This window comes from Agelaius phoeniceus (assembly GCF_051311805.1).
Source record: "Agelaius phoeniceus isolate bAgePho1 chromosome W unlocalized genomic scaffold, bAgePho1.hap1 SUPER_W_unloc_1, whole genome shotgun sequence".
Lineage (NCBI taxonomy): Eukaryota > Metazoa > Chordata > Aves > Passeriformes > Icteridae > Agelaius > Agelaius phoeniceus.
Genome location: NW_027509866.1, coordinates 5,048,459 through 5,074,103, shown reverse-complemented (window position 1 = coordinate 5,074,103; position 25,645 = coordinate 5,048,459). Strand labels below are relative to the sequence as shown.

Genomic DNA, 25,645 nt, shown 5'->3' with positions numbered 1-25,645 from the left:
TTCATCAGCAACCTCCAAATGGCTGAGAATCCATGCCCATGAGAGCAGCAATGAACAGAAATGGGCACAGCTTTGTGACTGTCCCAGCTTTGGCATGGGCCCTGGGCCTGGAGCAGGAGCAGCTCTTGAAGGCCCCAAGGCCGGGGCTCTGGTGCTGCCCTGGGCAGATGGGATGGCAGCAGGGGCTGCAGAGCTCTCAGCACCTCAGCCCAAGGGGAGCAGGGCAGCCAGGGAGCCTCCTTTGGCCTTGGCCAAGCACCTTCCCCCATGGCTGGGGCTGAGTCCTGTGGCAGCTGCAGCTGCTGCTGTGCCCTTGGCAGGAGCTGAGGCCGTGGGGCCAGTGGCCAGAGCAGCCTGGCCTGAGCAGAGCTGTGGGGCCAGAGCCGGCTGGGCTGGGCTGGGCTCAGAGAGGCCCTTGGTGCTGCCCAGAGCTCAGGGCAGCTGGCAGAGCTTGCAGGGAGCTGGGCTGGGCTCTGAGAGCCTGGCCCAGAAACCATCAGTGTCCATCTCAGCCTGGCTGAGCGTGCAGGGGCAGGACTCAGGCCAGGCCTTGTGGGGCAGGGCCAGCGCCTGTGCAAGGCATTGCAAACAGGCAAGTGGCCCAGAGAGGAGGCTGCTCTGTGCCCTTGGTGGCATGGACAGAGCAGGGAGGGGGCCCAGGACATTTGTCAGCGCCAGTCTCTGTGCCCATGCGTTGGCAGCCCTGGCTGCTGAGCCCAGCTTTGGCCTGGGCTGAGTTTGGCTGTGGCCCAGCTCCATCCTCCTGCGGGGCTCAGGGCCTGTTCCCGGCCATGGCCAGCCCTGGCTGCCTCTCTGCTGGCCCAGAGGCCGGCAGAGCCCGGGGCAGGGCTGTCTGTGCACCCCCACAGGTGCCACGGGCTCTGCAGGAGCTGGCAGAGGCTGCCCAGCAGGGAGGCCATGGGGCACAGAGCCCCAAGGCTGCTGTGGGCACCACGGCACAGGGGCTGTTCCCAGCCGCAATGCTCCTGGCCTGGGCTGGGCCTGCACAGGGGCTGGGCCACTGTCGCAGACATCTTTTCACTAAAAATCTTTTCTTTAGGAGTTTTCCTTCTGAGAAGCTAAGAGGCCTCAGGGCAGAATGTAAACAATGGTTATCTGCTGCTGTGGAATGCAACAGGTCCACCTGTGATTGGCCCATCTTAGATGTTTATAATTAATGGCCAATCAAGGACTGAGCTATCTCGGACAGAGTCTGAGAGTGCTGCCTTTGTTATCATTCTCTTCTTTTCTATTCTTAGCTTAGTTAGCATCTGAGGAAACCTTTCCTATTTCTTTTTAGTATAGTGATAATGTAATATATATATATATATCATAAAATAATAAATCAAGCCTTCTGAACATGGAGTCAACATTCTTGTCTCTTCCCTCATCCAAGAACCCCTGTGAACATGGTCACAGTTGGTGACCCTGAGTGACTGAGGAGGAGAATCACTTGGTGAAACCCCAGAGGAGCACTGCTGCATTTGGGTAAACCCCGAGTATGTGGCACTTATGGTCACCTCACAAGTGACCACAGAAGTGGATTCTAGCCAGGAGCTGAAGAACTGAAGATCCCGATTTGGACAGAGTTCACAGCAAGGCTGACCACAGAGAGAACCTTCTGAAAAGCCTCCAGGAAGATGTCTGGAAATCTCAGCAGCACCAAGCAGCTTGCCAGAGAGTGCTGGACACTGTCACAAGGTTCTGTTAGCTTTTCCCCTCCTGAAAATGCTGCCCTTCACAGTTTGTGGCTGCAAATGTGGAGGACCCTTCCCACAGAGGCAGAGGTTCCTTTCTCCCCTTCAGAGGAGAGACTTATTGCCCTCTGGCACAAATTGGGTGAAGAGGATGGAATTCTCCTGTTGGAGAGATATTTCTAGGAGTTTTTTCGATGGGCAAAGCTCTTTGGGTTTTCTACGAATGTACTCTATGCCCTTGATATGTTTGTGTGGGAGTGCATGGAATCCATTTTCCAAGTCATTTTGAACAATAGATTCGGGTACGCCTGGATTTATCCAGTGTTCAGCGCACTTCTTCCGGTTTTGCAACGGAGAGCAGCTGTTATTCCCTGGATTGCTAACTGCACGGGGCAAGCCCCATTCCCCCCAGTTCTCGCGAGAGGAGACCCTTTGGAGGGGGACGATCTGCTGCTTCCCAGCCCCCCTGAATCGCAGCGGGGGGGGGGGGGGGGGGGGCGAAGTTTTGCCCGGAGCTGAAGAAGTTTTTTTTCCTGCATTTTTGGAGCATTCTCAGACGGAGCCGTCTTTTCCCCCCCTCGTCTCTCTTCGGGGGATGATGAGTGGGCGGTGCCGCCCCTGGCAGCCCTGAAGGCCCCACCCTGGCCGGGCCCCTGGACCCCGCTCCGCTCAGAGCTGGGGGCGGCATCAGTGCCCGAGGTCCCGTCTCTGGGGCCCGCGGGGCCGCCTCCCGTGCCTGGGGGGCCGCTCCAGCTCTCCCCGTGGCCGCTTCTCCGGGCAGCCCCGCCCGCGGCTCCACCGGCCTCTGCGCCTGCGCGGCTGACCTCCGAAACACCGCTTCCCGCGGCTGTGCCGGTGTTGCCAGGCAACGGAGATCCGGTGTCGCTTCTGCTGCTTCCTGTGGCTGCACCAGTGTTGCCAGGCAACGGAGATCCGGCATCGCTTCTGCCGCTTCCCGCGGCTGCATCGGTGTTGCCAGGGAACAACGACGCGGCTGCTGCTTCCAGCCTGGTGGGGGGTGCATTCTCTTCAGCCCCACCGCCCCCGCCGGCCCCCCCAGCGGCTTCGCCGCCTTCCCCCGAACCAGTCCCAGTTCAGGATGCTGCTGAAAATTACACCGAGCCCGGGAGACCCTCGGAGCTGCCCGCGGTCCCAATGCCCCCAGCAGCAGCTGCCATGGCGGCTCCTGCACCCAGCGTGACTCCCCCCTGAGTTTTTCGGGCTGTCCCGGGGCTGCCCCTGCGGGTGGAGCTGGGGCAGGGGAAGAGGGCGTCAGCCTCTCCTTCCGTAGGGGAGGCATGGCCCGACAGCTGGGTGTGGGTGCAGCCCGGCTGCCTGCTTTCAAACTCAGCGTTCTTGGCGGGGTGGGGGGTGTTTGGTTGGGGACTGCCCCTTGGAGGTTGCCATCCCTGCCGCCCCTCGCGCACCCCAGCGGTGTTGGGGAGGTGGCTTCCAAAAGTTCTGCCCCCGGTCCCCCGGCCGGAGAGGTTTGGTGTGGTGCGGGGAGGGAGATGGGAGGAACGCCTTTTGCATTTGCATTGCAGAGGCAAGGGGAACAGCGGGAAGCAATCAATCGCTTGTTTGCTATGGGGAACAAACATTCCCAGACCAGAGATGAAGATCCTCGGGGCAGCTTCTGTCCCCCCATTGCCGGCATGCCTCGGTGATTTTGGGGGAGGAAGCGTTTGGTCACCTGTTCTGCCATTGTACTGGCAGCAGGGTGCGGGTCAGTGACAATGCAGAGCCTGCCTCGGGACCGGGCCTGGGCTGTTGGGCTCGGGTCCCTGGACCAGGGCCACCTCCCGGCCTCCTGCTGGGTTTGGGGGCTTTGCTTCCCCCTTCAGGTCCTGGGCCACCGTTTTGTGGGCCAGGTCTGGGGTTCCTGATCCCTCCACATGGGCCAGGGCCCCCCAGGGCCTCTCACCTCTCTGGCTCCTCTGCTGCTGCTCTTTGTGACCAACAAAAAAAAAAATTAAATAAAAAGAGTTAAAATAGCTGGCAGCAGCTCAGAAACATTGAAGCGCCTAAAATTAGCTTCAGTCCAAGTTGTTCCATAAAGGGCTGTGGCAAGACATTCCAGAAATCTTCTCAAAATTGTTTGAAATTGTTTGATGACTGTCAATGGACTTTTGATAACTATTGATGGATTTTTCAGTAGCAAGCCTGTTTCAGGACCAAAAGGAATTTTCAGAGATGGCAAAGAGGAACATTTCAGTCCATGGACTTTTTCTGAAACTCAGCTGCTTGGACTTGAATTTTCTTTGCATTGTTTTTGCATTTTCTTATATTGTAAAATTGTTTTAGTGATAAGATATAATTTTGTGTTCTACAGGTGAAGAAATTCCCTGTTCATTCCACAGGAGCACTTGACCCAAGTTCTGATTGGCAACAGATAACCTGTCAAGTATTTGTTCTTTCCTCTGCATGTGCCTAGCAGAGAAAATTACAAACACTTATCTTTTTAATTTAATAAAAAAAGGTGACATGTCGCAGACATCTTTTCACTAAAAATACTTTTTTTAGGATTTTTCCCTCTGAGAAGCTAAGAGGCCTCAGAGGCAGAATGTAAACAATAGTTATCTGCTGCTGTGGAATGCAACAGGTCCACCTGTGATTGGCCCATCTTGGATGTTTATAATTAATGGCCAATCAAGGACTGAGCTATCTCAGACAGAGTCCGAGAGAGCTGCCTTTGTTATCATTCTTTTCTATTCTTAGCTTAGCTAGTTTCTGAGGAAACCTTTTCCTTTCCTATTTCTTTTTAGTATAGTTATAATGTAAAAAATATATATCATAAAATAATAAATCAAGCCTTCTGAACATGGAGTCAACATTCTCGTCTCTTCCCTCATCCAAGAACCCCTGTGAACACGGTCACAGGCCACTATGGCTGGGCCAGCACAGGGGCTGGGCCACCATGGCTGGGCCAGCACAGGGCCACAAAGGGGCCACGCAGCCGCTGCCGGGGCTGACAGCAAGGCCAGGCACACACAAGCAATTGCTGAGCATGGCCTGCGCTGCCCAGGCCTGACTGTGCCAAAGGCAGAGCTCAGCTGCCCTTGGGGGCTGCAGCAACACTCCAGAGCCCAAAGAGCCTCCATGGCTGGGCTGGAGACCAAGGCTGCAGCAGGGAAATGCAGGGCTGCTGCGGGATGGGGAGAGCATTGAATTCCAGCACACACCTCAGCTCTCTGATGATCCCGGCACCATGCTGGGCCCTGTTTCAGACTGGAGCAGAGCAGATGTTGATGGGACAGGAGCCCTGCGGGGCTGTCAGGGACCTGCAGCTTGCAAGGTGCTCTGCTCTCCCTCAGGTGCTCTGGGAGAGATCCAATCCCAGCTGGGCATCTCAGGGCACAAGTGGCACTGCCTGTAATGGGCACACAGCTGATGTCTGCCTGGAAAGGGGCACAGGTGTTAATGCCTGTTAGTTTCCTAATATACAAGAAAATCGTTATTATCTAGGTAATCTGAGTTCTTTTGAGAAATGGCAATGTTTTCCCAGCAGGAACAGGAATTTCCTGGATTTACTGGATTCTCCTGCTGATGGCAGGAGAAGAAATACTCATCTTCCCCTCTACCTTTGCCACTGACATTCACTCTAATATTTAATGACCCCACCTACTTCATGTGTTTCTTGCTCTCCTTTTTAAATGTCCATGTCTAAGAATATCTCTTCATTTAGAGCAACAGAATCTATGTCCTTTCCATCACTCCCAGATTTTCTCATCCAGATGCTCTCTGGTCATTCAAGTGCCTATCAAATGACTGGTTTCATGCTTTGAGCTTCAGCTAGTGGACAGTCTTTCTGAAGTTCAAATATATACCACATTAGTGGTATATATTTGAACTTCAGATATTACATATACAAGTCCACATTACATATAAGGATCCTAATTGTGTTTATATGTATCACAGAATTACCTTTGCTTATGTCTCTGTATAAAACTGTTCCTGTAAGAAATCCCTTGGGGATGGTGGACATGTCAGAAGCTGCTGGGACATCACAGAGAGCAGCTGAGGGAAGAGCTGTGATGGTTATTAAACTGCTCAAATGTTAATCTTCTATTTGCTGGCAAGAAACCTTTCTGTGCCTCTGAGTGTCACCAGGCCCTGAGCCCAAAGGACACAAACCTGATGAGTTGTGGCTCCCACTGCAGGGGCTGCACTTGGACCTTGGCTCTGCACAGGAGAGCTCTTCATCCCCTTTCTCTCTTTTCCTCCCTCTGGGCATGGAGGGAGCTCCTGACTTCAGCCTGTGACTCGTGTGTGCAAAGAGCAAATCTGGGCAGAATCGGGGCAGGGAGGGTTTGGGGGGACCTTGGGATCTGTGCTGGGCACAGAAGGTGTTTTCCATTGCTCTGAGACTGTCTGCTGTGCAAAGTGGATTTAATATCCAGCAGAGGAATGACTTTGGCATTTGATGGAGCTGTGCCTTCCCTTCGGCTTTGCTGGCTGACAAGAAATGAATGAACATCCCTCTGTGTCTCGGGCAGCTCCTTCTCCAAGGAAAGCAGGTGGGAGTTGGAGCCAAGGAGCTGAAAGCTGCAGGTGCAGCCTGGGCTGGAGGGAGCTCAGATTTGCACAAGGCTGCTCTGAGTGCCAGGGCTTGGATGGGGGAAATGGTGGGCTGGGGGTAGGGACAGAGTCTGATTGATTGTCAGCCATGAAGGGTCTTGATTTTCATATCTATTCAAATTGCGTGAGGAGGTACTTGGATTCAGTGTCAGTGTGAGATTGCACATATCAATGAATTAACAGGAAAACTAATCTAAACAGGACCTAAAAAATCTTTTCTCACTGTCTTTTTAAATATCATGTATTCAGTTTGAATACACTACTGAGATCTACTTAACCACAAAGGATTTGAAAATTAAAATCAAATTATTCCCAGGGGCTTGGCTTGTTCAGGGGTTCTGAATGTTCATGAGCCCTGGGACACTGAATTCCTGCACTGAAGAGCTGAAGGCTGAACAAGCCTCTGGAGCAGTGAAATTCAGCAGCAGCCTCCAAGTTGCTGAGGATGTCAGCAGCCCCCAGTGAGGCCATCCCTGCCCAGAGACCGTGGGGGAATGGGCAGACAAGGAGAGCGTCCCTGGGGCTGGGGCAGCACAACTCAGAGGCACCAGCGGCTCCAGGTGGGCAGTGGAATGTGGGATGTGGCTGGGAAAGCTCTGCCTGGGCTGGGCCAAGCAGGACACACAAGCCCTGGCCCCCATCTCCCAAACAATTCTCTCAAGGAGACATTTAAAAGGAATTACAATTGTTTGTGTCCTCTGAGTTGGATGCACTAGACTAATCCTGGCAAGAAATCTTCAAGAGGTCAAAACAACAAAACAGTCTTTACTGGCAACTTCAGAAAATAAGAGAAACTTGGCAAATGGTTTAATGCCGCATTCAATCAGCAGAAAACCACTTCTCAAAGCATTACCTTGGCACATTCAACTACATAAACTCTAAGCCTGTTCAATTTTAGGATCAAAATCAAAATTTGCAAGAGGACAGAAATAGAAGAAGACACAGAGAGAGCTAAAGACAGAAAAGATACAGAGAAGCACACACACAGCTACTAACTCCTGGATTCCAGCACTGTTCCGATGGAAATTCCAAGAGGATCCAGGGTCAAGATGCATGCTCTCCTTGTGGTCAGCCTTCAATACCCCTTGGTCTTCCTGGGCCCTTCCCCCAGGTGGGGCTTGGGCTCATTTGGTCCCTCAGGAGCTGGGCTGGGGCTGCAGAGGTGGCTGTGGAGCATTGCCTGTGCTGTGCCAGGGACTGGCAGCCACTGCTGGGCTGGGATAGAGGCTCTGGGGGGATTGGGGTTCCAGGGCAGGGCAGGGCTGGGGTTCCAGGGCAGGGCAAGGTTGGATCTTCCCCTTCTTCCCCACACACAAAATGTTTTGAGCCAACAATCTCCTCCAATTTGTCACAACAGGGATTGTTGGAGGTGAAACCCCAAATTTGGCCATGTGTGCCTGGCCCAGAAGGACAGTTCCTTTCCATAGGAAGGAAAGAACAGAGCCCCAGTGTTTGGAAGGCAGGTGAGAGCCTCTCTCGTCCAAGGCCAGCCAGACTTGTCAGGAATGGCAGATTTTGTCCCAGAAATGCCAGCCTGGGCCTGGCAGCGCTGGCCAAACGCTGCTGCAGCTCAGAGAGCCCTGGAGCTGGGACCCTTCCCTGGCGAGCCTGGCCAGGGCCCCAGCAGCCTCTGGCCAAAAACCTTTTCCTGACATCCAAGCTGAAACTGCCCCGACTCAGCTGCAGCCGCTCCCTCCACTCCTGTCCCTGGGCACCAGAGGGAAGAGGTTCCCACAGCCCCAGCCAGGGACCCGCTCCCAAGGCTGCTGCCATGGCCACCAGGGCTGCCACCAGCTGGGATGCTGGGTTTCCACGGGCCGGGCTTCAGCAATGGGATTCCCCAATTTCCTGCTCCCGCTAAAACCACACTGACCTTGCTGCCCTCCCGCCTCCCATGGAAAGCACAAAAGGCAAAGATCCCGGGCTGGGAAAAGAACAATTTATTGGGAACAGGAACGAGATAAGGAAAAAATGGAACAGAAACAATATTGATAACAGAAGGGATAAATAAAACTTTGACAGGGAAAACTAAACACAACTGACTGTCTCTTCCCAGCCACAATTTCCCCTGTCTGGAAAGGACACTCTTCTCCTCAGGGAGAGAGAGAAAGAGTCCCTTTCCTACCCCTGGCAATGGCCTGAGGTGGGAGTGAATGTAATGAAAGGGCCATGGCCAGACCCTCATGTTCTTCAATCCCACATCATGTCACGGTCAGGAAAAGGGACAGGTGTCTTCCCAGTATGGATCATAGGGAACACGGATCCCAGGACTCTTCCCAACGTGGGTCCTCTAAAGAGGGATGAAGCTGGAGCAGTGCATAAAGCTGTTCCTGCAGCTGGGGCATTTGCAGGCCTTTCCTTACTGGTGGCTCCGTTGGTGTCTGGTCAAGTGAGAGCTGCTGGTGAAGCTCTTCCCACACTGGGGACACTCGTAGGGCCTCTCCCCAGTGTGGATGCATTGGTGCCTGATAAGTTCTGAGCTGCAGCTGAAGCCCTTCCCACACTCCCTACACTCATAGGGCCATTCCCCAGTGTGGATCATCTGGTGGCTGATCAGGGTGCTGCTCTGCCTGAAGCTCTTCCCACACTCCAAGCACTTGTGGGGCTTCTCCCCATCATGAAGCTGCTCATGGACCACCAGTTCTGAGCTCTGGCTGAAGCTCTGTCCACCTTCCTGGCTCAGGGTGGGTCTTTCCTCCTCAGAGCCCCCTGGGCTGGGTTTTGAGCCCCCCCTTCTGTGGGATCTCTGGGGCTTTTCCTCCACGTTGGAATTCTGCACCGTGGAGCCACTCAAAATGGCCTCTTCCACATGGTTCTGCTTTGGGGATTTGTCCTCCGTGGTCTCCATCCTCAGCTTCTTCCCTGGGGGAGGAAGGACAAGGGGAGGATGGGATTTGCCTCCGTGCCAGAGGGAAGGGGAGGGAGATCCCCCCAGTGCATCCCTGGCAGGACGGGGTTGGCAGCAGGGTTGTCCTGCAGCCGGGGGCTGTGCTGGGCTGGGAGATGGAGCAGGAGAGAGGGGGAAAGGGGCATTGACTTCCTCCTCACCTGCCTGGCTGTCCCAGGGCATTGTGTCAGTTTGAAAAGACAGGTGTCTGCTAAGGAAGGCAGGAGACTCCCTTGAAATGGAAAATGTTAATCCCTTCACTTGGAATTACAATTTTCAAAACAAGGGGCTGTCAAGCAAAGTCTTTGGGAATAGGAATAACAGTTCTTCAGAAGGAAAATTAAAAATACAAATGCAGTAGTACTAAAAACTACTTACAGAGTAAGAATACAACCTGACACCCTGTGGGTCAGAGTGTTGGTAGCACTCCTGTTAAATGGTGGCTGCAGTGCTCCTGCAGGGACAGGTGTGGTTCTGTTGGAGCAGTGATCCTGTGGAAGGGTGGAGTTTTCCTCTGAAGGTCCAGTTGTGGCATCAATTGGCCTGGTCTTCCTCTGGGATCCAGTGGAGCTGAAAACTGCTCTTCTGGGAATCTTGTGGGAGAAGGCTGACTCTGTTGTTCACATTCTCAGATTATATCCAGGTAGGAATGCTTGGCTCCTCCCTCTGGGCAGATCTTCTCACAATGGGATGATGGAATTTTTATCAGTGACACTCAATGGCCCATTAACAGAAGATATCTCCCTGGAGGGAGGATTCATGTGGAAGAGATAAAGTAAACTGCTCAATTAACAGATGATAATTGACCCAACTTTAACAGAGGGTAATTGAATACACACCCAGCTAAACCTGAGACACTGTTCCAGCCTTGGAAAGCAGGATTTGGTACCAGGATTCTTTAGGGAATGCAACCCTGATTGAAGGCAGAGATAGAATCTCCAGAGCCTGCAGCCAGAAATGGACAGTTGTGTGATACTCATTTCAACATCTTCTCTTTTGGAATTATTGACTAATGATTATTTGCTTTGCCTACCTAATATTTTTGTAATTTTTTGCAAATTTGCATTATCTAAATTACACTGTTCCTTAAGTTAAGTTGGTGTCTGTGTCTTTGGTGCGGGCCCTGCCCACTGGCGAAACAGGGCCCAATCCTGCCTAAGTGTTACCTGCGGAGACAAAACCCTTCACTGCAAATGTGCCCCCTTCCTCCTTGTTCCCCACACTTCATGCACTGATCATGATGTCCTATGCTCTGGGGTATCCCTGGGGTCAGCTGGGATCTCCTGTCCTGGCTGTGTCCCCTCCCAAGCTCCCCCACACCCTCAGCCCCTCCCCAGCGTGGCCGAATGAGGGGCAGGACAGGCCTTGGCTCAGTGCGAGCTCAGCAAGAACAAAACCATCTCTGCGTGCTCAGCCCTGTGCTCAGCCCCCGGGCCCGGCATTTCCTCCACTGCCACCCCGGACCCCCCTTTCCCACCCCTCTGCCCCACGGCCCCGCAGCACCAGCTGACAATAGAAGCAATTCTGGGGCAATTCCAAGTTTCCTTGGTTCCTGCACAGCTCCAGCTCAGCTGCTGGCAGGTTACAATTAAAGAAAAGTGCAAATTCGGCCCAATACAGATAGTATTAAAAGGAAGGGAAAGCTCTGTGTAGCAAAGGTGACAGGGATGAAGAGAATAATGATTCTCACATTTGGAAAAAAACCAAGCCTGGGAATCCAGTAGTTATTTGGGAATTTAGCTACTTGAGCTGGGCTTCTGGTGGGACTTTTAGCAGCCTTATGTTCCTCACCATGTGGTGAATGAACCTTGTCAGTCTTGCTGGTATCATTTGCTCCATTTCCTCCAGTGATTTTAACAAACTTTTCAAGGAGGGACAACAAAGTATTTTCTTTACACTCCAGTCCCACAACAGCCATTTTCCTCATCAGTTCTCCCATAGGTCGCTCAGACGAAGCTGCATCCAAGTTTCCAAGAGTACCTCCAGAGAGACCCACAACCTCCTCAGAGGAAGGAACCATGCTGTAGTCAAAGGCAACTGGGGTCAAAGAACAGTGCCCTGAACTCACTGTGCCAAAATAATTTTGCAATCTGGTTAAGAAAATATTAGAGAGATGCCATTTGCCTTGGAGCAGGGCAAGTGTGACATTGTCCCCTGTGTGTGTGGCCTTCCCGGGGTGGGGGTTTTACACCTGAGCCAGTTTGGGTAAGGCGAGTGGTGTTCACCCCATGAGCAGGGATTCCCCCACTGTTTCAGGCTGCAGTGTAAGATGGAGCCAAATGCATGTTTTCAATGCCCGTCTTCATCAGCTGCTAGAAACAGGTGGGGCCGTGTTCTTGATCTCTTCCATGACTCAGCCCTGATAACGCCCTCCAGGGGAGATATCTTCTGGGAATGGGCCATTGAGTGTCACTGCAGGACTGATCAAATTCCATCCTCCCATTGTGGGATGCTCCGCCCAGGGGGAGGATCCAAGCATTCCTACCTGCATATAAGCTGAGCCTTGCAACACCAGGAGCAGCTTGCCTACTGGATTCCCAGAGGACAAGAGCTCCAGAACCACCCCTGGACCTTCAGAGGAAGACCAGACCCTTCTACAGGATCACTGCTTGGACAGAATCACGTTCATCACTCCAACAGGACTGCAGCCACCATTTAATGGGACTGCTGCCACCAGCCTGAGCAGCAGGGTGTCAGGTTATATCCTGACTCTGTCAGTTTAAGGCAGTGTTTCTGCATCATTGCCTTGATCTTCTTTTCTTATTAAATTGTAATTCTGGTTTAGACTCTCCCCCAGGTTTGCCTTGAAACCAGTAAAAATTCAATGCGCTCATCCCTTGTTTTCCTCCCAAAACAGGATTTCACATCCCCAAACCTTTGCCAGATGGAGGAGGAGGCTGCAAGGAAGAGGAAGGAGGCCCGGGACACGCAGGCAGGTGAGGAGGAAGTCAGTGCCCCTTTCCCCCTCTCTCCTGCTCCATCTCCCAGCCCAGCACAGCCCCCGGCTGCAGGACAACCCTGCTGCCAACCCCGTCCTGCTGGGGATGCACTGGGGGGATCTCCTTCCCCTTCCCTGTGGCACGGAGGCAAATCCCATCCTCTCCTTGTCCTTCCTCCCCCCGGGAAGGATCTGAGGATGGAGACCAGGGAGGAGAAATCCCCACAGCGGAAACTCATGGAAGAGGCCATTTTGAGTGACTCCAGGGCACAGGAATCCAATGGGGAGGAAAATCCCCAGAGATCCCACAGGAGGAGGGGCTCCAAACCCAGCCCAGGGTGCTCTGAGGAGGAAAGACCCACCCTGAGCCAGGAAGGTGGACAGAGCTTCAGCCAGAGCTCAGAGCTGGTGGTCCATGGGCAGCTTCATGATGGGGAGAAGGCACACAAGTGCTTGGAGTGTGGGAAGAGCTTCAGGCAGAGCAGCACCCTGATCAGCCACCAGATGATCCACACTGGGGAATGGCCCTATGAGTGTGGGGAGTGTGGGAAGGGCTTCAGCTGCAGCTCTGCCCTCATCATCCACCAACGCATCCACACTGGGGAGAGGCCCTACGAGTGTCCCCAGTGTCAGAAGAGGTTTCAGACCAGCTCCAGTCTCCTCCAGCACCAGCAGATTCACACTGAGGAGAGGCCCTTCCGCTGCCCCAGCTGTGGGAAGGGCTTCAAGCGCAACTCCACCCTCATCACCCACCAGCGCATCCACGCTGGGGAGAGGGAGAGGCCCTACGAGTGTCCCCAGTGTCAGAAGAGGTTTTACACCAGCTCTGATCTCCTCCTGCATGAGCGGATTCACACAGATGAGAGGCCCTTCCGCTGCCCTGACTGTGGGATGGGCTTCAAGCGCAACTCCCACCTCATCAGGCACCAGCGGATCCACACCGGGGAGAAGCCCTACAAGTGTGGGGAATGTGGGATGAGCTTCCGCCAGAACTCTAACCTGATCTCCCACCACAAGACCCACACCAGGGAACGACCCTATGAGTGTGGGGAATGTGGGAAGAGATTTAGGCAGAAGTCTCTCTTGATCTGCCACCAGAGGATCCACACTGGGGAAAGGCCATACAACTGCGGGGAATGTGGAATGACCTTTAGTAGGAAGACCCAAATGATCATCCACCAAATGATCCACATAGGGGAGCAGCCCTATGAGTGCCCTGAGTGTGGGAAGAGGTTTCACAGCAGCTCTCAGCTCCTCCAGCACCAGCGCATTCACACGGATGAGAGGCCCTTCCTCTGCCCTGACTGCGGGAAGGGCTTCAAGCACAACTCCACCCTCGTCACCCACCGGCGCATCCACACTGGGGAGAGGCCCTACGAGTGTCCCCAGTGTGGGAAGAGCTTCACCAGCAGCTCTCACTTGACCAGACACCAACGGAGCCACCAGTAAAAGAAGCCCTGCACATGCCCCAACTGCAGGAAGAGTTTAATGCACTGCTCCAGCTTTATCCCCCATTGGAGACCCCACGTTGGTCAGAGCCCTGGTGATCCATGTTCCCTGTAATCCATGCTGGGAAGACACCTGTACCTTTGGTTGCCCCACCAATGACTTTATGTGGGATTGGAGAACATGAGGGTCTGGCCATGGCCCTGTCATTACATTCACTCCCACCTCAGGTCATTGCCGGGGCAGGAAAGGGACTCTCTCTCTCTCTCTCTCTCCCTGAGGAAAAGGGTGTCCTTTCCAGACAGGAGGAAATTCATTGCCAGGAAGAACTAGTTGTTGATGTTGTAGTTTTCTCTGTAAATAGTTTTACTTATCCATTCTGTTATCAATATTGTTTCTGTTCCTTTTGCTCCTTATCTCCTTGCTGTTCCCAATAAATTGTTCTTATCCCAGCCCGGGATCTTTGCCTTTTGTGCTTTCCATGGGAGGCGGGAGGGCAGCGAGGGCAGCGCGGTTTTAGCGGGAGCAGGAAATTGGGGAATCCCATTGCTGAAGCCCGGCCAGTGGAAACCGAGCATCCCATCTGGTGCCAGCCCTGGTGGCCATGGCAACCACCCCTGGCATGGGGTCTCCATGGAGCTGCCAAGGGACTGAGCATAGCAACAGGGGGCTGGTGATGGTTGCTATGGAAACTGCCCATAGCAACAGTGGACTGGTGATGGTTGCCTACTAAGGATGAGATTTGTCACAGGCCCTCAGAAGGGTTCCATGGGGATATTCCAAGAATCTCCAGGCTGTTCCAGAGCTGGAATGTCACACACAGAGACAGGGGCTCCATGGAGACCTCCCAGGGCTTTCTGGGATGGTAAAGAGCCCTGGGGTCAGAGGCAGTCACAGCCATTCCATGGTGACATCCCAGGAGTCCCCAGGCTGCCAAAGAGCTGGGATGTCCCAGACACTCACATGGGTTCCTGTCATGAGCACAGTGGGAGCTTCAGGCAACATTTATTAGAGAAGCTCCTGTTGGGTCACGAGGTGCAGAAACAATCCCCAATGCTTCCCATAGATCCCCAAATGTCACTGCATCATTGTTCTGAGCTTTCTTTCCAATGGAAAACAACCATCCTTATCCTCCAGGTGTCCATGTCTGAAATTGGGATTCCACCTCCAAAATTCTGTATATCCAAGGGTTGCTCCCAGGCACAATCTGCCAGTACATCAAGCCTGGGTGGCCTGGACCTCTGGTGACTGCCCCTGCAACACTGGGGCTGGGTTCTTCCCTTCCCATGGAGATCACTGGGACACTGTGGAGACCTCATGGAACCAAGGGGATCCTTGTGGCACCACTGGAGCCCATGGAACCAAGGAGCCATGGTGACATAGCGGGGCTTCATGGAACCCAGAGACCATTCTGGCTCTGTGGGGCCTGATGGAACCATGGAGACCATTGGGACCCTTCAGGGCATGCTGTCACCAAGGGGGCATTATGACACCTCAGGGCCTCAGGGAAGCAAGGGACCATTGGGACACTATGGGGCCCCATGGAACTGAGGGAACATGGAACAGGTCTGGCTGGCTTGGCCTCCCAGGGGTCCCCTGACAGGTCTGGCTGATGTTTTGATGTCAAGGGCTGCCTCTCATCAGCTCCTGGAAAACTGGGGCTCTGTGCTTTTCTTGCTATGGGAGAGAACCGCCTCCCTTTTCAGATGCCCATTGCCAAAATTGAAACTCTCCCTAAAGCAATTCCTATATGCAAGGATATCACTCAGAACATAATCCTGCTTGCTCTGGCTGGCCTTGGCCTCTGGTGGCCATTTCTCATCTGCCCCTGAAACACTGGGGCTCTGTTCCTTCCTTCCTATGGAAAAGAACCGGCTTTCAGGTCCAGGGACCATGGCCAAAATTAGAATTTGGCCTCTCAATTTTGTTTATCCAAGGACTGATCTCAGACAAAAGTAGCCAGGAAAGACAGGTCATGCTGGTCCTTTCCTCTGGTGATTTTCTTAGACTCTGAGCTGAATGTTTTCATTTGAAAACACCTTGGAGAGGGCCGAGAGATCTCCCAGGGAGGTATTTTGAAACCTCGGGCACATGAGCACTACATATGGACAAAGGAGCTCTGTGCTCTGTGCAGTTGTGGTGGTTTTGCATCACAGAATTGATGTCCTAAAAGAAGTTGCTAGCAGTTTTCTTCCATGTCTGACAAAAAAACAATCAGTAATTAGCTTTGAGAATTGACAATCTGTTAAACCACTAAGGAAACTGTACACGCCTCTGTGAAGACACATGTTAAAGATGGGAAAGCCTGGGAGGGTCTCTTTCCCTTCTGGCTGGCACAGAGGTAACAAGGCTGACCCGGCCCCGTCTCAGCCAGGCCGGGCCGGGCGGCTCCTGCCGTGGGGCCGGGCCCCTTCCCAGGGACCCCGCCAGGCCCCATCGGCTGCCGGGCAGGGCAGGGGAGGCCGCAGGGCCGAGGCCGGGCCGGGCCATGGCTGCAGTTGGGAACATCTGGGCCCTGCTGAGCCCTGCCCCACCGCCAGCCCGGGCCCAGCCAGGATCCACCGGGCCCCAGGAGCAGCCCCGGGCCGGGCCGGCTCGGCCAAGATTCTGCCACCCTTGGGCTTCAGCCGCAAGCCCCGGGCAGGGGCAGGAGAAGCCATCGGCCCCGGCCATGCTGCCGCTGTGCTCTGGCCTGGCTGCTGAGATCCTGGCCCTGCCCCAGCGCGGCCCATCCTGACACAGCCCCAGCGCAGCCGCTGCAGAAACCTCCATCGTAAAACAGCTCCGGCCGCAAGCACCGAGCCCGGCTGGGGGCACAGAACCATCTGCACGCCCCGGGTGAGATATGAACTCTTTCAGTGCTTCCATCCTCCCTCCAGTGAGAGAAAAGGACAAAGTGCAGGCACACAGAGGAGCAACATGAAGACACCGAGGTCACTGAAGGGGAAGTTGAGTCCCAGATGGGAGGGATGAGGAGATGCCTTGATCTTGGGGCTGAAATCCTCTTGTAAAGCTATGGGGAAGGATGTAATTAATATGTCAGACTCTCTTTTTCCCTATAACTAATTGAAAATATGGGGAGATGACTTGTTCAGCAAAGGCCTCCGTGCTAAAGTAAGCAAATGTTGAAGTAGCTGTGATCCCATGAGAAGTTTAAACAGAGAAAGAGAGAAGAGTGGTGAGATCCTGTGCCCTCAGGGAGAGAAGATCTCTGTTGTCAGAGATGAAGATGATTTCAGAAATAGGTGAAGAGAATCTTTGCTCTTGAACAGCTCATCTTTAAACTCATACCCCATAAGTTGACATGGCCCATAAACACAGCTGTGGGAAAAGCTATGAAAAATGGAAGGGACTTCACAATTGCAGATTTCCTGGGCAGCTGCTATTCGTGGGAATTGAGAACCACAAGAGAACTTTTTTCTTATGGAGAAGTCCCCATAGCATGAAAGAGAGACTCCTCTCCCTAAGTGAACTGAAGAAAGACAGTTCTAGATGGTGTAAACTGACTGAAACTTTCAGGTTTTGTCTCCTTGCATTGTCAGTAAGAAAGAAAAGGTTATAGGGAGAGGAGAAGTGTTCATATTCTTATTACTCTTTCTTCTATTTACTGGTAATAAACATTTCTATATACCCCTTTAAAATTTTGAGCCTACTTTCCCTTTCTGCTAATCCTTTCTCACAGCAGGAAATGAGTAAATATATTCCAGTGAGTGCAATGGTAATTAGCCAACACTGATCCCACTGCATTAATAGATGCATTGGCTGAGAAATCTCAAATTAGCAAACCAAAATCACTCCAGATACATTCCTGATAAACTGCATTAGAGCAGTGGTAAATCAAGGCAGAGCCATGGTTTGTCAGGACTTGCTGCATCTTGATGATCCCTGTGGTGCATTTGGAGCTGAGCCCTGGAACCTCAGGGCCTGAGAGGAGATTGCACAAACCTTTCCAGGAGTCAAAGTCAGAGGAAAACCCAAAAGTGTCTCAGAGCTTGAATGAGTCAAACTGAGGTTCATCCCCAACACAGGCTCCTCCTGGACTCCTTGGAGGAGAGAACTGGAGGCCAGGATTGACCAAAAACCTCTCAGAGTCTCAATGTGGAAAGGAAATTCCAAACTACCTTAAAAATTATGAGAAGCTCAAAGCATTACTGAGCACCACTGAGTGTCAGTACAAAGCTCTCCAGGGACTCATTAAAGCAGATAATTGGAGCCATGATTGCACAAACCTCTCACAGAGTCTGTATCAAAAGGGAAACACCAAGTACCTTAAAATAACTGAAGTACCCTGAAGTATTAATGAGCCCCACTGAGTGTTGTTACTGACAAAGCCTCTCCAGGGACTAATTACAGCAGATAATTGGAGGCCATGATTGCACAAACCTCTCAGAGACTCCAAGGCAAAAGCCAAAGCCAAAGTCCTTTGAAAAAGCTGCAGTCCCTGCAGGGAGCATGAAGGAGCCCCCAGGGCCATTGCTGAGCAAGGCTCCCCAGGGACTCCTTGCAGCAGATCCTTGAGGCCACTGGGATGTGGGCTAGGGGGGGATGCTGAGGGCAGCACAAGGGGCTGACAGTGCCCAGCCTGGCTGGGGCTGTGCCAGGAGGCCCCAGGGCCTCAGGACAAGGTGTCTCCTCCCAGCCCTTGCTGGCACAGACCCTGCTGTGCCCCAGGGCACCAAGACTTGGCTTCTCTTTGTCCCTACCTGTCATCACTGCCTGCAGATCTCTGCTCTGCCTGGGGCCTGGGGACACTTGCTCAGTCGTGTCCCTCAGTGGGACCCATTACAAGTCCAAGAAAGTTTGGAGTTGGATTCTGCCTTGGAGTTCTGGAGAGGTTTCTTCAGCTGCCTCTCAGGGACTGATGTTCAGGGCCTGAGCACAAAGGCCCAGAGGCCGATTAAAGTCCTTGTGCTGTGTCAGTGCTGCTGAGCTGGGCTGGGCACCTGGCACTGAGACAGCTCCTGCTCACCAAGAAGAGCTTCAAAAGCACATTTCTCTGGATGAGCAGCTCTTGTGCCAGCCCAGCAGGGCTGGGGCACTGCCTGCAGCCAGCCCAGGCACAGCCCAGAAGCACAGAGAGCTTCAATCAGTCAGGGCTGGGAAGGGGCTGAGAAGTGCCTGGGGCACAATCACTGCCAGCCCTTGGCACAGGAACCTCTGGCTGCAGGACAATGCAGCTGCAGCTCCTGGAGCCATCTCCTGCAGCTGGAACATCCCAATGCCTGCAGAGCCTGTGAGTGCATTCTCTGCTTGTCTCTTGTGCAGAGCAGCCAGGGGTGCCCAGGGCTGTCCTGCAGAGCAGGGTCCTGCAGCCCAGGGCGCTGTGCTGGGGCAGGGACTCTGCTGCCTGCCAGAGACAGCTCTCAGCCAGCCCTGGCAGCTGCTCCCAGCATTGGGGGACAAGATCTGGGTGGCAGGAGACAGCTGGTGAGGCTTGGAAGTGTTCTCCTTGTGTGGGGAGGATGCTGCATTGTTCAGGGCTGCTCCCAGCATGGCATTGAACTGCAGAACATTTCCAAGTGGATCATACAGGGAGGACAGCAAGGCAGGGGCTGCATAAAAGGGAAAATCCTGCTTTTTTAATTGACTGCTCTAGCTTGGAAATTCCACATAGATATTCATCTTTCAGTTCAGGCTGAGAAAAATAAAAACTTCTCTCTGATTTGAATAAACCAGGCAGCAACAGCAAATCACCACAGGACCCCTTACAGGCAGCATCAGTGTCACTTTTCCATCCTCCTTAGGGTTGCTCTGACGTTGCCATCAGAGCCTGCAGAGCCAGAGCTGCCCCTGGGCAGTGCCTGAGCTGGGAGGGCTCTGCAGGGCAGAGCTGAGCCCCCAGGGCTGGGCTGGGCTCTGGCAGCACTGGCAGGGCCCAGCCCTGGGCACAGGGAAGCAGCTGCTGGCAGGGACAGCTCCAGGCAGCAGAGCCCTGGGCAGGCAGTGGGGGGAAAGTGCCCCCAGGCTCTGCTGGGATATTTCAAGTCCTCTCCAAACCCAAATATTCCATGATTTCTTTTCTTCCAGATCCCCATGCCAAGGCAAAGCAAATGTCCAACAGCAGCTCCATCAGGCACTTCCTGCTGCTGGCATTGGCAGACACGCGGCAGCTGCAGCTCCTGCACTTCTGCCTCTTGCTGGGCATCTCCCTGGCTGCCCTCCTGGGCAACGGCCTCATCATCAGCGCCGTAGCCTGCGGCCACCACCTGCACACGCCCATGTTCTTCCTGCTCAACCTGGCCCTCGCTGACCTGGGCTCCATCTGCACCACTGTCCCCAAAGCCATGCACAATTCCCTCTGGGACACCAGCAACATCTCCAACACTGGATGTGCTGCACAGCTCTTTCTACTAATCTTCTTTATTATAGCAGAGTTTTCCCTCCTGACCGTGATGTGCTACGACCGCTACGTGTCCATCTGCAAACCCCTGCACTACGGGACCCTCCTGGGCAGCAGAGCTTGTGCCCACATGGCAGCAGCTGCCTGGGCCAGTGCCTTTCTCTATTCACTGCTGCACACGGCCAATACATTTTCCCTGCCCCTGTGCCATGGCAATGCCCTGGGCCAGTTCTTCTGTGAAATCCCACAGATCCTCAAGCTCTCCTGTGCCAAATCCTACCTCAGGGAAGTTCGGCTCCTTGCTGTAAGTGCCTGTTTAGGACTTGGCTGTTTTGTGTTCATGGTTTTCTCTTATGTGCAGATTTTCAGGGCTGTGCTGAGGATCCCCTCTGAGCAGGGATGGCACAAAGCCTTTTCCACCTGCCTCCCTCACCTGGCTGTGCTCTGTCTATTCCTCAGCACTGTCACGTTTGCTCACTTGAAGCCCAACTCCATGTCCTCCCCATCCCTGGATCTGGCCCTGTCAGTTCTGTACTCGGTGGTGCCTCCAGCCCTGAACCCCCTCATCTACAGCCTGAGGAACCAGGAGCTCAAGGATGCAGTGTGGAGACTGATGACTGGATGCTTTCAGAAACATTAAATTTCTGGCCAATTTCTGCAAATCACTTGTAATAAAAGTTATCTTTGATACTTCTTGTTAATTTAGTTTTGGAGGTTCTTTTCCTTTGTTTTAGTATTTTCATATTGTCAACAAAGAAAAGGCAATCTTTGTGCCATTTCTCATTTTGTTTCTCACCACCTTCCCTGTGGCCACAGACTGTGTCAATGAGGGGCTGTACTCTTGGTGCCTTTAAAGGAACTAAAGGATCTCCCAGCAGAGTTTTCAGCAGAGATGCCCTTTTGTTGCCTTCTCTGGAGCTGCAGCAGCAATGTCTGTGTGCAGAGCTGGGGCAGATCAGTGCTGGCCCAGCAGCTGTGCCCAGCAGCAGCAGCAGCAGCACTTGGTGTTGCCAGTGCTGCTGCCGTGGCCCTGCCCCGCTGCCCTGGTGGCCCTGGTGTTGCTGCAGGGCCTGAGTGCTCTCGGGGCCGGGCACAGCCCTGGGGGTGGCAGTGCCGGGGCTGCAGCAGGGACAGGCCATGGGCACTGCTGGGGCAGCGCTGACGCCTCAGGCCAGGCCCTGGGGGCTCCAGGCTCCTTGCCCAGGCTCTCTCAAGAACACGGCCAGGCCAATGCTCAGCACAGAAACCCCCGTCAGCAGCCCCAGGCTGGCCGTGGGCAGGCTGGGGGCAAACAGCATGGCTGGGGCTCTGCAAGGGCCCTGGGCCAGACGGGAAGGAGCAGCAGAGCAGGGGCTGATCCATGCCCAGTGCGCTGCACAGCCCAGGGCAGCGTCCCAGAGCGTCCTCATGCAGCTGCCAACAACATCCCCCCTCTGCAGCCCTGGCCTCTCCCCCAGCTCACACAGGTGCCCCATCCTTGCAGGCACAGACACGGCAGCACTGCCTCAGCAGCCCCTGTTTGCATTGCACACAGCAGGGCCAGCACCCCCATGCTGTTGCTGTGGGGACATGAACCTGAGGGAGCACAAATGCCATCAGCCCCTGGGGCCAGCAAGGCCTGGGGGACACCAGGGAAACCACTCAGCTTTGTCCTGGCCTCTGCACTCAGCCAGAAAGTTTGTTCCCATCAGCTGGGAGTTTCCTGTGCCACTGCAGACGCTGTTGCTCAGAGCCAGGGCTGCCTGGCAGCCACCCCCAAACTGCCCTGAGAATTTCTTTGGCTCCACCTTTGCTTTCTTTACTCCTCCTGCTACAAATTTCTTCCTCTTGCCCACCCCAGGGAGCCCAGAACTGGACACAGCACTCGAGGTGCTGCCAGAGCAGTTCCCCCGAGCACAGTAGAAGAATCCCTGCCCTGGTCCTGCTGGCCACACCATTCCTGATCCAGGCCAGGAGCCATTGGCCTTCTTGCCCACCTGGGCACACTGCTGCCTCATGTCCAGCCTGCTGTCCATCAGTCCCTGCAGGTCCCTTTCTGCCTGGCTGCTCTGCAGCCACTCTGTCCCCAGCCTGCAGAGCTGCAGGGGTTGTTGTGGCCAAAGTGCAGGACTTGGCACTTGGACTTGTTCAACCTCACCTTGTTGTATTTGGGCCCTGGGTCCAGGCTTTCCAGGGCCCTGTGCAGAGCCCTCCTACCCTCCAGCACATCCACACTCCCAGACAGCTTGGTGTCACCTGAGTTCCATGAGGCCACTGGGTGTTGCAATGGTCTCCATGATTCCATGAGGCCTTTCAGTGTCACAATGTCCCTTTGGTTCCATGGGACCCCTTGGTGTCACAAAGTCTCTTGGTCCCCCAAGGCCCTGCATTGTCACAATGGCCCTTGGTTCCATGAGGTCTGGTAGTGCAGCAATGCTCTTCTTGGTTCCACAGTGTCACAATGGCCTCTTGGTCCCAAGGGCCACCACGATGTCAAACATGTTTCCTTCATTCCAGGAGTCCCTGAGGAGCAGCCCTGGCCCCTTGGTTCCATGGGGCCCTGCAGTGTCACAATGGCCCCATTGTGACACCAGGTCCTGCTCTGTCACAATGCTCTGCATGGTTCCACAAGGCCCTGCAGGGTCACAGTAGCCTCTCGGTTCCAGGAGGCCTCAGAGTGCCACAATGAATTCCTTTGTGCTGCAGTGTCACAATGGAGCCCTGGTGACAAAAGATCCTGCAGTGTCACCAGGTACCCTTGCTTCCATGGGGCACCACAATGTCACAATTGTTCCCTCAGCTTCCAGAGTCCTTGCAATGGAGCAATGGCCCCTTGATTCCATTGTCCCCAGGCTCTCCCAAGGCTCTCCTTGGTTCCACAGTGGCACAATGGCCCCTTGGTTCCACAAGGCCCCGCAGTGTCACAGTGGCCTCTGTGGTTCCACCAGGCCCCAGACTGTCACCATGGACTCCTTGCTTCCATTCAGCCCCACAGTGTCACCGTGGCCCCTTGGCTCTGTGCTGCCATGTCCTACACAGTGTCACCATGGACCTCTTAGTGCCACCAGGCCCCGCAGTGTCACAACGGCCCCTTGCTTCCCCAGGGCCCTGCAGTGTCACAATCATCAGAGAATCAGCCAGGCTGGAAAAGACCTTGGAGAGCATCAAGTCCAACCTGGGACTCAACACCACCTTGTCACCCAGACCATGGCACTGAGTGCCACATCCAATCTTTCCTTAAACACTTCCAGGGACAGTGACTCACCCACCTCCCTGGGCAGCCAGTTCCTGTGACCTAACACTGTGCTGCCCAAACATTACTGTGCACAGGGGAAGAATCACTCCTGATAGGCACACTGTTCCTTATCCTTTTGAATCCCACAGGTTGGATGAGGGAAATGGTGGAGAGGGAGTGGGGAGAAAAAAATATCGATTGTCAACCAATGAAGGATCTTGATGTTCATATCTATTCAGACTGCATTAGAAGGTACTGGGTCTCAATATCAATTGGACCAATATCAATTGGTCAGTATCAATTCGTGACACGAAACTATGGACAGGAAAAGAAAACAGGACAACTCAGTTCTCTCTGCTATTTTTTCAATATAGCAGAATCACTTTATAGTTACTTCCGAAATGTGTCTAATTCACCGCAGTAGAATGGAAAACTTAGATTATTCCTATGGGCTTTTGTTTTTTAAGTGTTTTGAACAAATGTTTATGAGCCTTTTTACCTTAGTGCCTGAACTAAAGAGCTCCAAAAAGAAGAGGCCTCTGGAGTAGTGAAATTCATCAGCAACCTCCAAGTGGCTGAGGATCCATCCCCATGAGAGCAACAATGAACAGAAATGGGCACAGCTTTGTGGCTGCCCCAGCTTTGGCATGGGCCCTGGGCCTGGAGCAGGAGCAGCTCTTGAAGGCCCCAAGGCCGGGGCTCTGGAGCTGCCCTGGGCAGATGGGATGGCAGCAGGGGCTGCAGAGCTCTCAGCACCTCAGGCCGAGGGGAGCAGGGCAGCCAGGGAGCCTCCTTTGGCCTTGGCCAAGCACCTTCCCCCATGGCTGGGGCTGAGTCCTGTGGCAGCTACAGCTGCTGCTGTGCCCTTGGCAGGGGCTGAGGCCGTGGGGCCAGTGCCCAGAGCAGCCTGGGCTGAGCAGAGCTGTGGGGCCAGAGCCGGCTGGGCTGGGCTGGGCTCAGAGAGGCCCTTGGTGCTGCCCAGAGCTCAGGGCAGCTGGCAGAGCTTGCAGGGAGCTGGGCTGGGCTCCGAGAGCCTGGCCCAGAAACCATCAGTGTCCATCTCAGCCTGGCTGAGCATGCAGGGGCAGGACTCAGGCCAGGCCTTGTGGGGCAGGGCCAGCGCCTGTGCAAGGCATTGCAAACAGGCAAGTGGCCCAGAGAGGAGGCTGCTCTGTGCCCTTGGTGGCATGGACAGAGCAGGGAGGGGGCCCAGGACATTTGTCAGCGCCAACCTCTGTGCCCATGCGTTGGCAGCCCTGGCTGCTGAGCCCAGCTTTGGCCTGGGCTGAGTTTGGCTGTGGCCCAGCTCCATCCTCCTGCGGGACTCAGGGCCTGTTCCTGGCCATGGCCAGCCCTGGCTGCCTCTCTGCTGGCCCAGAGGCCGGCAGAGCCCGGGGCAGGGCTGTCTGTGCAGCCCCACAGGTGCCAGGGGCTCTGCAGGAGCTGGCAGAGGCTGCCCAGCAGGGAGGCCATGGGGCACAGAGCCCCAAGGCTGCTGTGGGCACCACGGCACAGGGGCCATTCCCAGCCGCAATGCTCCTGGCCTGGGCTGGGCCTGCACAGGGGCTGGGCCACCATGGCTGGGCCAGCACAGGGCCACAAAGGGGCCACGCAGCCGCTGCCGGGGCTGACAGCAAGGCCAGGCACACACAAGCAATTGCTGAGCATGGCCTGCGCTGCCCAGGCCTGACTGTGCCAAAGGCAGAGCTCAGCTGCCCTTGGGGGCTGCAGCAACACTCCCGAGCCCAAAGAGCCTCCATGGCTGGGCTGGAGACCAAGGCTGCAGCAGGGAAATGCAGGGCTGCTGCGGGATGGGGAGGCCATGGAATTCCAGCTCACACCTCAGCTCTCTGATGATCCCAGCACCATGCTGGGCCCTGTTTCAGACTGGAGCAGAGCAGATGTTGATGGGACAGGAGCCCTGCTGGGGCTGTCAGGGACCTGCAGCTTGCAATGTGCTCTGCTCTCCCTCAGGTGCTCTGGGAGAGATCCAATCCCAGCTGGGCACCTCAGGGCACAAGTGGCGCTGCCTGTTGATGGGCACACAGCTAATGTCTGCCTGGAAAGGGGCACAGGTTTTAATTCCTGTTAGTTTTATAATATACAAGCAAATCTTTGTTATCTGGGTCACTTGAGGATTTTAAGTAATGGCAACATTTTCCCACCAGGAAGAGGAACTTCCTGGATCTACTGGATCCTTCTGCTGATGTCACGGGAAGAAATACAGATCTTGCCCTCTGCCACTGACATTCAGTCTAATATTTAATGACCCCCTTCCTTCAGGTTTATTGGCTACAGGTTTCCAGCTCTCCTGTTTAAATGGCTGTGTCTAAGGACATCTCTTCACTGGATCAGCTGGATCTATGTCCTTCCTGCTGCTCTCAGATTTCCTCCTCCAGATGCTGTCTGGTCATTTGAACGCCTCTCAGCTGACTGGTTTCATGCTTTGAACTTCAGGGAGTGGCCAAATATTTCATGTTAAAAAAAATATGAATTGAGTATCTCACTGTGGTTATACCTATCACTGAATTTCCATTTCTTATGT

General features: G+C 54.2%; 1 protein-coding gene across 1 annotated transcript in view; it reads right to left on the bottom strand.

Moving 5' to 3' along the window:
- Window positions 1-25,645, bottom strand: part of LOC143692459 (uncharacterized) — a 515,676-nt gene that overhangs the window by 335,752 nt on the left and 154,279 nt on the right. Inside the window, 1 exon segment of the mRNA XM_077172693.1 lies at window positions 8,676-8,945. Coding sequence (XP_077028808.1) covers window positions 8,676-8,945 — 270 coding nt within the window.